This window comes from Sorex araneus, chromosome 7, assembly GCF_027595985.1.
Source record: "Sorex araneus isolate mSorAra2 chromosome 7, mSorAra2.pri, whole genome shotgun sequence".
Lineage (NCBI taxonomy): Eukaryota > Metazoa > Chordata > Mammalia > Eulipotyphla > Soricidae > Sorex > Sorex araneus.
This window is the reverse complement of record NC_073308.1, coordinates 40394045-40407406: the sequence shown is the minus strand read 5'-3', so window position 1 is coordinate 40407406 and position 13362 is coordinate 40394045. Positions and strand designations below refer to the sequence as shown.

The 13362-nt window shown below is 38.0% G+C and overlaps 1 protein-coding gene across 2 annotated transcripts in view; it reads left to right on the top strand.

The window, feature by feature from the left end:
* The first annotated feature begins 5376 nt into the window (after positions 1–5376).
* SLC18A1 (solute carrier family 18 member A1) overlaps positions 5377–13362 on the top strand; it is a 40031-nt gene continuing 32045 nt past the window's right edge. For both annotated transcript variants that reach the window (XM_055144724.1, XM_055144723.1), the window contains exons 1-4: positions 5377–5500; positions 7450–7813; positions 9141–9199; positions 13120–13203. In XM_055144724.1, coding sequence (XP_055000699.1) covers positions 5377–5500; positions 7450–7813; positions 9141–9199; positions 13120–13203 — 631 coding nt within the window. The remainder of the gene's footprint in view (positions 5501–7449; positions 7814–9140; positions 9200–13119; positions 13204–13362) is intronic.

Genomic DNA, 13362 nt, shown 5'->3' with positions numbered 1-13362 from the left:
CTCATACCACAGAGACTGGCACACATCCAAAACAACAAAATCAACCAATGTTGGCCTGGATGTGGGGAGAAGGGGACTCTCCTTCCACTGCTGGTGGGAATGCTGACTGGTTCAGTCCATTTGAAAAACAATATGGATGTTTTTTAAAAAATTAAGAAATTGAGTTCCATTTGACCCAGCAATACCACTTCTGGGAATATATCTCAGAGATGCAAACAAGTACAGTAGAAATGATATCTGAACTTGTATGTTTATTGTAGTACTATTTACAATAGCCAGAATCTGGAAAAAACCCGAGTGCCCAAGAACAGATGACTGGTTAAAGAAACTCTGGTACATCTACACAATGGACTACTATGCAGCTGTTAGAAAAGATGAAGTCATGAAATTTGCATATAACTGGATCGACATGGAGAGTATTATGCTAAGTGAAATGAGTCAGAAAGAGAGGGACAGACATAGAATGGCTGCACTCATTTGTGGAATATAAAGTAACATAATGGGAGTCTAATACCCAAGGATAGTAGAGATAAGGACCAGGAAGATTCCTTCATGGCTTGGTTACTTAATACCTGTATTGAAAACCATAACCCCCTAAAAGAGAGAGAGAGAGAGTAGAAGGGAATGTGCCTGCCTCAGAAGCAGAGGGTGGGGATGGGATAAGGGTGGTGGGAGGGATACTGGGAACATTGGTGGTGGAAAATGGGCACTGGTGGAGGAATAGGAACTCAGTCATTGTATAACTGAAATGTAATCACAAAAGTTTGTAAGTCTGTAATTGTATCTCACAGTGATTCATTACACAATTTTTTTAAAAAAAATAATTTTATGGTGCAACCCCCCCAAAACAAACAAACAAACAAACAAACAAACGACACCTTTGTCTAGATCCAGGTCTTGATGAGAAAGCTCTCAGCAGTCCACTATTGAAGTATGATACTAAGTATGGACTTTCTAGATCATTTTTGTAGAGCAAACACAGTGGTGCTTCTCAGTGTTTTCACCTCACATTGTAAGGCTTATGTAAACAAATATATAAATGCATTGTAGGTTGCTATTTGTGCTAATAATTTGCTAAAATCCTTTTTTTTCTGTTTTAGTAATAGCACATGCAAGCCCTTCAAGCCCATGTACTTACATATTTCTCTATATTTGGATATCTGAGGTATTTACAGTTCTTACTATGTATTATGATAAGAATTTTTTGCTTTTTTCTGAGTGTGTGTGTGGGGGGTAGCACACTCAGCTGTGTTCAGGCTTACTCCTATTTCTGCACTCAAGGTCCACTCCTGGCAGGGCTTGGAGGGCCATATGCAATGCTGGGAAGCCAAAATGGGTCTGCTATGTGCAAGGCAAACACCTTACCCACTGTACTATCGCTCCAGCCCTATGATAATAATTTTATACCTAGTATATTTCCCCTAGATGCTTTTTCATTTTCTTGAATTGGACTCCTCTGAAGTTTTGTTTTACTTTTTTCTTTTTGGTTTACACCCGGCGAGGTGTAGGGGTTACTCCTGGCTCTGCAACCAGGAATTACTCCCCGCGGTGCTCTAGGGACCGTATGGGATGTTGAGAATTGAACCTGGGATGGCCGCATGCAAGGCAAACGCCCTACCTGCTGTGCTATCACTCCAGCCCCTCCTCTGAGGTTTTGGGTCAGAAAGTTTAAACATGTTATGACTCAAGACAAAAGACACCAAATGAAATTACATTATTTTCTTGTTTTCTGTTTTTTGATTTTGTTGTTGCCATGCTTGCTCTACGATGACTCTAAATGTCAAAAAGATATAGGTGTCTCATGCCACTCAATATCCCACAATAAATTATCCTTTTGTGTATTCATCTATCCATAACAAAAATACTTATGTAAGGTACTCCATGTCAGACATTTCACTAGTACCAAGATGTGAAGATGGCAATGTACAATGTATGTCGCTATAAAGGCTGTAGATGTAGAACTTTTATAGTTTGAGAACAACGGGCAGATTATTGTTTCGTTCTGTTTTTATTCGGTGGGTATTCTAAAAATGTTTCTGTCTATAAAGAAATTAGGCTACGCTGATAATCTTTGGCAATGTGTTGAGGAACAAGAGCTGTACTCTGGTTCCATTTGTCTTTCAATTTGTATTCAGACCCAGGCAAGAGTTAAGAGTTTGATGGTAGATAAGCACAAATGGAAAACAGCCTAGCCCAGTGCATCTCTTCCTAGGCTTATTTCTCCCCCACCCCACTTCTTCTTCTCTCCAGTCCTGCTTTTCTGTCTCTGACTCAGGGAGCCTAGGAAGTGAATGAAATCTGTTGGAGGCTGCAATTAAATCTTTGTGGACAAAAGGCCCACATGTCACCCTTAGAAACAGGTGGCAATAAATCCATTGGCACATCCACTTTAAATAGAGCACAATTCAGCTAAACAGCTAACAGCTTTCACTACCGCACCAAGTGATTCACACAAGATCAGCTCTAAGGTAAGGTATTTCTCTGAACACATTGAATTCTTTGTCATTTTCGAGCTTCAACAGAGAATATGTTTTCTTTTCTTTTTTTTCTAAGAGAATAATTTATTTTAGTTTAAGTCTTTAAAAATTCTTAGCTTTATATTCTTCAGAGGGATTTTAGAAATTCAAATATTACTGTATGTATTTTAATGTAGGAGCACTGCTATTTATTCAGTCATTGATTAAGCTGTTTGAACTGGGCATGAACTCCACATTACTTTTATTTTTTTTAATTGAGTCACCGTGAGATACAGTTACAAAGCTTTCATGTTCGAGATTCAGCCATGCAATGATTGAACACCCATCCCTCCAGCAGTGCACACTTTCCACCACCATCAACAGAGAATTTGATGCTAATGTCTACTAATGATTTGTTGGTCAATTTATAGCTTTGGTTTATTGTTTTGGTCTGATTGCTTTAAAATTTTTTGGTCTGTCGTTATTTTAAAGTCAGTCTCCATTTAAAAATTTTTAAAATTTTCCATTGCTTTCTTTCAGTTTCTTCTTTTTTTCTAATGTGTTTTTATATTAAGCATCACAAGTAAACCTCTATTTAGAAATACTTTAATTGGAGAAGGAAAACAGAGCCATAAATGATTGCACGTATTTCCTGGCCTGTTTTTAGAATTTGATTCAGTGAGATTCTATTACTTTGGTAGGGGAAACATCAGAGTTCATGGTTTTCAAACTTTTCTCGTCTTTTGGTACTTAGAAAGGAGCTCAGTAGTAGAGTATCTAACTTTTGTTTTGTTGGGCACTGGGTTTGATCTCTGGGACCAAAAACAAGCAAAGAAACAAAAACCTTTGCATTCTGAACCGGGAATATGATTTTGTGGCAGAGTATATGTTTTTAATGTTTGAACATCTACGTTGTTCAATTCCCAGGATGCAGGGTGACACATGCATAAAATAAACAAATTTACTTTTTTTTAGAAAAAAAAAAGAATTTGATTCAGTGAGGATCCATAGGTCATAAGAACCATAACATGAAGGCATTCTTCCAGCCCTGGCTTTATAGGACAGGATCTCAGGACGTGTGATACTTCCGGCTCTTCAGGCTGGCTATTGAACTCCATCTCTTATATTAAGAAAGTTTGTTAATTATAAATGTTTTAGAAATTACAGGAAAAATAATTTCACCCTGATTATACTTGCAGGCACTTGGATGTGTATCTTAAAATTTTTAAATATGTACATATGCATATTTATTAAATAATTGAAATAAAGCTGTAAATTGAGTTTAACATATTGCTTTTAAATTTTGACATTATATTTTCTAATTCAATAAACTTATTTTAAAATATTAGGACATACTTCTTATTCCACCAATAAAATTTTATATTTTTCACTAATGGAAATTATTTCACAATTAATATTTTCAACATAAATTTTTTGCTATACTTATGATCACTGCCTTAGGATATATTCTTAAGTATATCTACCAAATCAAAGGTTTTATAAGCTTTATATCCTGATTTTTTTCATGATGGCAATCTACTTTAGAGTTGTCCTTTTTTTTTTTTTTTTTTTTGGTGTGGGGAGCCACACTTGGCTGCTCAGGGCTGAATCTTAGCTCTGTGCTCAGGGATTACTCCTAGTGAACAGAGATCATTCTTAGTGGGCTGTGGAGACTATAGGAGGCACTTGATATTGGACCAAGATCAGTCATGTGCGAGGAAAATTCCTTACTGACTGTGCTATCTCTGGCCTCTGTTTTAGAATTTCTAAAATTGATGTTGCTAATGGACTGGAGCGACAGCACAGCTGTAGGGCATTTGCCTTGCACTCGGCCAACCCGGGTTCAATTCCTTCGTCCCTCTCGGAGAGCCTGGCAAACTACCGAGAGTATCCTGCCTGGACAGCAGAGCCTGGCAAGCTCCCCGTGGCATATTTGATATGCCAAAAACAGTAACAACAAGTCTCACAATGGAGACGTTACTGGCGCCTGCTAGAGCAAATCAATGAACAACAGGACGACAGTGCTACAGTGTTACAGATGTTGCTAATACCACAGACACAGTAATGGAAATAAAATTCTTCTCAGAGATTATTCTTCCTTGCAGTATAACAAGATGCGGTGACCTTTTAGGGTTTTGTTTTGTTTTGTTTTGTTTGGACCACACTGTCAGTATTTAGAGTTTATTCCTGACTCAGTACCTAGCGATTGCTCCTGGCAGTGCTGGGGCTGTGTGGTGCTAGGGTTTGAACCCGGGCCTCCAGCATGGAAAGATGTGCATTTGTCCCTGAAGCTATCTCCCTGGCCCATGAGCAATGACTTTTTGCCGACTAATGATATAAAATCTTAAATTAAAAAAAAAACCAATCATGAGAGTTAGTGATATATAGATAGACTCATGTCTAAGCAGAATTCTGTAATATAAACAAAGAACAGTTGGATGGTATTAAGACAGACAATAATTATTTTTTGGACTGGCACACAAAAATCTATAAAATAGCTTTTCAAAAGAGTGCATTTAGAGGGGAAGAGCTAAAATAACTAATAGTACACATAGCTCTTAACTATGGCTAAAATGATCAATGTCTGACATTCGAAAGATATGATCTAAGTGATCTTTGGAATATACCTACTATGCTAGATAGAATTCCAGATACAAAAGTTGGTAAGACGAATTACTTGGGAGGCGTCCTGGGAAGCAGTCCAAATTTCTGAGATTGACACGTGAAAAGAGACACCAGAGTATGGAGAACGTTCTAAATCTTATCCTGCTACTCGTAGCACCACACTTTTCATGTTAATAGTGAGTTTCACTTGTGCTGGAAGACTCTTTGTTCCATAAAGGCTGCAGAAGACCCGTGACTGTAACGGGACCGGCCCTGAGCACCTGGCAGAGAAGACATTTCCAGCCGAATCCTGACCATGCTCAAGACAGCTTTGAGTGCTTGGCAGAGGTTGCTGAGGGAGCGGAGAGAGTCCAGGAAGCTGGTGCTGGTGGTTGTGTTTGTTGCTCTCCTTCTGGACAATATGCTTCTAACTGTGGTGGGTACGTTGAGGCATCTCTGTGCTGAGGATTTATCTGTTCTGGTCCCGGATGCAGCACTTACCTGCTAGGTTTCAGCAGTGAACGGCCTTGAGAATTTTCTTTTCCCTCTAGCGTTTGAAAAGCATGAGAATATGCTGGCGATTCAGTGATACCATAGGTAAAAGATTAGTAAATTTAGTGATTTCTAAAATACCCCAGAAATCAAAGGGAAGGAGGTTCAGAACTCACTCAAAGACTTGACTCCAAAGACTTTCTTCCCCCCACCCCAAAGTCTTAGAACCAGTACTAATATTACCGGTCTTTTTCATTTGAACTGCCCAAAGTACCAATATACCTAGGTGGTCTTTGGGATGATGAATACCTTATTGTGTGGCCTTTCTAACTTCTTCATTACTACAACAATAGATCTTATGTGTGTATTCCACTCTTTAGCAAAACCTACCTCTTGTGATTTTCAGAGTCCGTTTTTTTTTTCTGTTTCTTAATCTACTGGTTCTTATGTTCAGTTAAGTTAGCATAGAGATGGATACTGATGTTTCTCTTCCTAGATAAAATATATAATTTTAAATAAGAATATTCACAGGGCTCAGTAGATGGCCAGGTTTTATCTGAGGTACCATATGGTCATCCGAGAATAGCTAGGAGTAGCCCCAAGTTTTATTTATTTATTTTTAATTTCTTTATTTTATTGAATCACCATGTGGAAAGTTACAAAGCTTTCAGGCTTATGTCTCAGTTATACAATGCTCGGACACCCGTCCCTTCACCAGTGCACACATTCCACCACCAAAACCCCCAGTATACCTCCCACCCCCCCGCCCCGCCTGCATAGCTGATAAATTTCACTTCACTTTCTCTTTACCTTGATTATATTCCATATTTCAACACCAAACTCACTATTGTTGTTGGAGTTTCCCCCCAAAAAATAGCCCTGCTGACAAGAAAGCATTTGATAATTAGTTTTTCATTGCTGAGAGTGAAGAGATATGAAGTATCTCTTTGGGAGTTCTGTATTTTGGTATTTTAGTAACTAAGTCCAGGGAGATTTATGATAGAAATTGCATCATTTCCCTTCCTGGGGCAGCATGGGGCTATGACTTAGTTCACCGTCTAGAGACATTGCTGCAAGCAGCTGCTGGTACCAAAAGTAGACTAGCTGGCCTCCAGATCATGGTCGATCAGCATCAGAGCAGCCGCACAAATGTGTGGCCACCCAGGTCACATCTTGGCGGAAAGCGCGCCCGTATCACCGGGTCCCTCTGTTACAAGTTCATACCTCTTTTTTTTTTCTCTCCTTCCCGCGCCACCAAGTTCATACCTCCTTAATGGTCCTTATAACATGGCAGACACCACGCCATTTTCCCCCGAAAAGCCCCAAGTTTTTAAAAAATAATCTTCTTGAGAAAAACTTTTAGTTGAGTGTAGTTTGTCCATATTATATGTAGTAGTTATACACTATAAATCTGTCTATGAACTCTGAATTTAGTGAATACCAAATCATTGTCTTAGGGGAAATATATAAACAGATACAAAAGTACATACACACATAGTATATAAATTATTATATTAACAATAATCTAAAGGTAAGTCATTCTTGGTTGATTTTCTTTATGTCAGCAAATAGACAAATTAGCCATTATGAGTCTAGGAGCAATAAGGATGAAGTGGTGATGATTAGCGCTTAGCAGATAGGATAATTTGGACAGACTCTGTGTGTGTGTGTGTGTGTGTGTGTTTGTGTGCGTGATAAAACCCAGGGCCTCATACATGTAAGGTAAGTTCTCTAGCCTGAGTCACATCCCCAAGTCCAGGCACTCTTTTTGTTGTACTTAAATTATGTCACTTGGATAACTTCCTTGAGCATGAAACTGAACCTCATTGTAATATCTCTGGACCAATTATGACTGTAGCATGTCCTAACACTCATTTCTTATTTCCTTGATTTTCAGTGCCGATTGTGCCCACCTTCCTATATGCCACAGAGTTCGAAGAGGTCAACTCTTCCCTGAACGTGGACCCCACTGTGACTTCTCAGCACACCCTCACTCCCTCTGTCTTTTCCACTGTCTTCTCCTTCTTTGACAATAACACCATAGTTATTGAAGAAAGTGTATCCACTGGCACAGTTTGGACAAAAATTACTCCTGGCACAATCCCCCCTCCAGCTCATGAAGCCATCACTGCAAATAAAAATAACTGTTTGCAAGGCATAGAGTTCCTGGAGGAAGAGAACATAAGGGTTGGAATTCTGTTTGCTTCAAAGGCCCTTATGCAACTTCTGGTCAACCCATTTGTAGGCCCTCTTACCAACAGGTATTTCAATGGACACAGTTCCCTGTGGGTGATTGGGAGCTCAGGGATGGGATGAAAGGTTAAGGTGTCATAAAGGTGAACAGGGAAGATTCACTTGTCTGGGCCCTAGCACAGTCCTCTGTTTAGAAAGCTGGTTACCCCAAAGGATAACCTGATATTGATTAAATACCCATGGCATCAGACTTTCTTAGTAACATATGACTATTGAATAATAAGAAGCGAACAAGTGAATAGAAGTGTACTGTTGATGTTGTTGCAGTATCCTGGAACACAGTTCAAGTATGATGTGGATGAAAATGGAAATAGCACAGAACACTAAACTTTTCTTCCTTCTTCTTCTTCTTCTTCTTCTTCTTCTTCTTCTTCTTCTTCTTCTTCTTCTTCTTCTTCTTCTTCTTCTTCTTCTTCTTCTTCTTCTTCTTCTTCTTCTTCTTCTTCTTCTTCTTCTTCTTTCTTCTTCTTCTTCTTCTTCTTCTTCTTCTTCTTCTTCTTCTTTCTTCTTCTTCTTCTTTCTTCTTCTTCTTCTTCTTCTTCTTCTTCTTCTTCTTCTTCTTCTTCTTCTTCTTCTTCTTCTTCTTCTTCTTTCTTCTTCTTCTTCTTTCTTCTTCTTCTTCTTTCTTCTTCTTTTTTGCTTTTTGGGTCACAACCGGTGAGGCACAGGGGTTACTCCTGGCTCTGCACTCAGGAATTACTCCTGGAAGTGCTCGGGGGACCATACAAGATGACGGGATGCTGGGAATCGAACCCGGGTCAGCCATATGCAAGGCAAACGCCCTACCTGCTGTGCTACTGCTCCAGCCCCTCATTAAACTTCTTAGGGGTTATTTTTGCTATAACTATAAATTCTTTTGTTTATTGTTTGATAAACAAAGAGGGGTTTGGATCATGCCTGGCTGTACATAAGGCTTACTCCTGGCTCTGTGCTTCGGCATCACTCCTGACTGTGCTCAGGACAATATATATAGTGCTAGGGATCAGACCTGTGTTGGTTATGTGCACGGCAAACATTGATCCACTGTATATATCTCTCTAGTCCTCTTCTTGTTATTTTGAAGAGACATAGGCTTTAAACAAGTAGTCATTTTTGGAAAAAAGAATTTTGGCCATTAAATATGGACAAAATTCCATAATTGGAATTATGGAATTTTTAAAAATAATTAATGGCCAAAATTCCATAATTGCTTGTTCACATTCACAAATCATAGTGCAGTAGCATTGAGATGGGTTTTGGCATATTATCAAAACTGCATTTCTATTTCCAATTACATTATAAATATAGTCTGAATATGGATGCCTATTTGAACTGTTTTTTTTAATTTCTTTTTAGGATTGGATATCACATTCCTATGTTTGCTGGTTTTATTATAATGTTTCTCTCCACAATTAGTAAGTAATTTTCTCCCTCTTTTCTTTCCTTCATTGAAAACCTTTAATTTTTACACATCTATCACAGTGAAGAGAGTCAGGTCAAGTAAACTAACTGGCCTATGACTCTGCTTAAAGGCTTTGCACAAGTGCAGTTGTAGCAACTCAATCTAGTTGGAATTTGTATTTTCTGATATAGAATGGTTACTTCATTTCTTTCATTTGGAGAAAACTATGAAGGTTGTTTTAATATATGTTTTTGTGTGTGTGTGTGTGTGTGGTGTTTGTGCATCAATAGTTTCTGAGTGAATCTAGAGCAAAACTTCCATTTATAGGAAGAGCTGATTTATTTTGCATGCAAAGTTAAAGGGCCCATGGAGAATTAACAGTAAACAACAACAACTAGAAAAATAAAAGTATCTACTATCTTTTAAAGACATTAAATGTTAGAGCATAGGAAAGGAAATATACTAAAGGAAAAAAAGAAGGTAAATAGTCTATTCAGTAAATAATGAAACTAGTAATGAACTCCATTACTAGTAAATGGAGATGAAATAGAACAATACGTGTAAAAATACTTCTGGAAAGAGCATTAAACCAAGAGAATTAAAAAATAATAATAACACATAGGGGTTGAGGAGTTAGTGCACATAAGACAGCTTGCTGATTCTTTACTTCCATGAAGTGTGTCCTTCCCAGAGATTTTATCAACCAATACTTTTTTAATGTGAAATTTATTTTTATTTACATTTATTTATTTATTTTTATAATGTATGAGTCCTGCTATTTGTCCAGTCATTGATTAAGCTGATTGAATTGGGCATGAACTCCATATTATTTCTTTCTTTCTTTTTTCTTTTTTATGGTGAATCACTGTGAGGTACTGTTACATACTTACAAACGTTTGAGTTTGCATTTCAGTCATATAATGATCGGTTACACATCCCTCCACCAGTGCCCATTCTCCACCACCAACAATATCAGTATTCCCCTCATACCCTTCCCACCCCGCCTCTGTGGCAGGGCATTCCCTTTTGTTCTCTCTCTCCTTTGGGGTATCATGGTTTGCAGTAGAGGTATTGAGTGGTCATCATGTTCAGTCTATAGTCTATTTTCAGCAGCTCCCAACGTGAGCGGGTCCTCCCAGCACTCTTTACTTGGTGTTCCCTTCTTTCTTTTTTTTTTTTTCTTTTTGGGACACACCAGGCAATGCACAGGGGTTACTCCTGGCTCTGCACTCAGGAACTACCCCTGGCAGTGCTCAGGGGACCATATGGGATGCTGGGAATCGAACCCGGGTCGGCCACAAGCAAGACAAATGCCCTACCCTCTGTGCTATCGCTCCAGCCCTGGTGTTCCCTTTTCTGTCTGAGCTGCCTTTTTCTCCAGCATGTGAGGCCTGCTTCCAAGCCATAGGGCAAACTTCCTGGTCCTTATCTCTACTATTCTTGGGTGTTAGTCTTCTATTCTGTTACTTCATATTACACAGATGAGTGAGATCTTTCTATGTCTGTCCCTCTCTGATTCAGTTCACTTAACATGATACTTTCCATGTTGATTCCCTTTATGCAAAATGCATGACTTCATCTTTTCTAATAGCTACATAGTATTCCATTGTGTAGATGTAGCAAAGTTTCTTTAACCAGTCATCTGTTCTCCGGCACTCTGGTTTTTTTTTTTTTTTTGTATGTTTTGTTTTTCAGATTTTGGCTATTGTAAACAGTGCAGCAATGAACATACAAGTTCAGATGTCATTTCTACTATACTTTTTTGCCTCTTCCGGGTATATTCCCAGTAGTGGTATTTCTGGGTCAAAAGGGAGCTCAATTTCTAATTTTTTGAGAAGCGTCCATACTGTTTTCCAAAAGGACCGAGCCAGTGGGCATTCCCACCAGCAGTGAAGGAGAGTCCCTTTCTCTCCACATCCACGCCAACGCCGGTATCAACCAATACTTAACAGGAACGTGTTGTGTTCAGGACTAGAAGGCTGAAATTGAAGAGTTCCATGTTTTAAAGTTCTATTTCAGAACTGAAGATTACTTATGAAATTTCTAGCTTAATCTAAGAAAATTAGGAAACTAAAATTAGAAATATTATTGAGCTCCTAGAAGTTCAGTCTAAATAGTAATTTTTTTAAAAAGACTTTCACATCAAAGATATATAATATATTCCACAAAATATTTGGGGATATAGCTTGTATGGAGAAAGTCACTGAGAAAAAGTAAAAATGAAATTCAATTTTTCAGCTTCCCAGAGACATATGCCATATACCAATAAAAAGGGTAATGCAGTTTCCAGGTGGATGGATGTTAAAATGACTTGTCTGGTTCTCTGCCAATAACTCATTTATAAAACTTTTGTACTACCAAACTATGTACACAATAATAATAATTATTATTTTCATGTTATAACTATTGCTAGGGGTAGGGGTTTCTACATAGCATTCACTTGAGTTCTTTAAATATAAAAAATAAGTTTCTGGGAATCATACCTGATATAATGAACAGCTAAAAGTAACTTATAATGGGGTCACAAAGTGAAAAATAATTTTTTTAGGGCAACAAATCATCCTAGTATGTCTGTAAATCAAGGAACTTCCAAGGATGTGAAATTTTGGTGGTCAAACCAGGAAAATCTTGGGAAAATAGATGAGTTTTAATTACACTGTTTTCAAAGGACAATGAAATAGCAGATCTTAAAGCCTGAGAAAGGAGTTAAGGGCCAAGCAAGGAGACACCAAGAATTTGCATGGTTAGCAGACAGTGTAATCATATCAGAAAGTAACAGGGAGAGGTAACAAATACAACAAAAGGTACAATGAATGGGAAAAAAAAAGACTTAATTTCTGCTGACTTTTGGAGAAATATTCTATGTTTTAGAACAGTTTATGTTCTAAAATGGAGGAGAAAAATAACTGAACTTACCAGCTTTCCACCAGAACACTTTAATTTAATTTTTGATGTTTTGTTTTTATTTTTATGTATGTTAGTCTAGTAGACAGAATCTCTTCAAGGGTATGAACCAGATGTTCTCTATTTTACATAAACTATAGAATCTAGTGCTATTGTACGTACAGCATTACTTAATAGATACTCACTGATTTGATTTGGCTGAAAGAGCTACCAATGTAAGATAAAGTAGCACTGTTGTAGCACTGTCATCCCATTGTTCACCGATTTGCTCAAGCGGGCACCAGTAACATCTTTATTGTGAGACTTGTTACTGTTTTTGGCATATCAAATACGCCACGGGTAGCTTGCCAGGCTCTGCCATGGTAAGGTAAAGTAAGGAGAGATATTGCATTAGGTCACAATACATTGTTTTGTAATAACTGGCCACTATCCATGAAATGTATATAGATTGTCCCTATATATTGGATTAATCAGAGAAGCCAATAAAAGCAAAAAATCAAGCTTGGATGTTGCATATACTGGATCCAGAAATAGGACCCAAAGACCAGAGACAAGCCCAGAGTTCTGTACTTTATCAACAGCCCTGATTCCAGTGGACTTTTGGTAGGCACTGTGAAACCCTAGTCTTCCATGCAATGTGTTGTGAATTGATTCACACTTCTGTGGCCTCTTAAACTTCAAGTCAATAAAAATAAAATACTTATAAAAAGGTGGAGGATAAGAATGACAACTTCAAAAATAAGGAATAGAGATTATGCTTTATTATAGAGTATACATAATGGTTCATATCTGGTACACTAGTCTGGGAATGAAAGACAATTTGATAGCTGGAATATTCTTTTTTTTTTTTTTTGCTTTTTGGGTCACACCTGGCGATGCACAGGGGTTACTCCTGGCAGTGATCAGGGGACCGTATGGGATGCTGGGAATTGAACCCGGGTCGGCCGCATGTAAGGCAAATGCCCTACCTGTTGTGCTATCACTCCAGCCCCCATAATAACTAGAATAATAACTCTTCTCTCTGTCCAGTGTTCGCCTTTTCTAGTACTTATACTCTACTCTTTGTGGCTCGAACCCTTCAAGGCATTGGATCTTCATTTTCATCTGTTGCAGGTAATACTGAGATCTTAACACAACACACACACACAAATTAGCATCTCTTATCACACTATAAATTTTATATAAATCAATTAAATAAAGTATCATTTTTTTAGGCAGGCTCTGTCATTCAAAAACAAGATAATTGTTGAATTCCTCATGGGAGATGGTCTT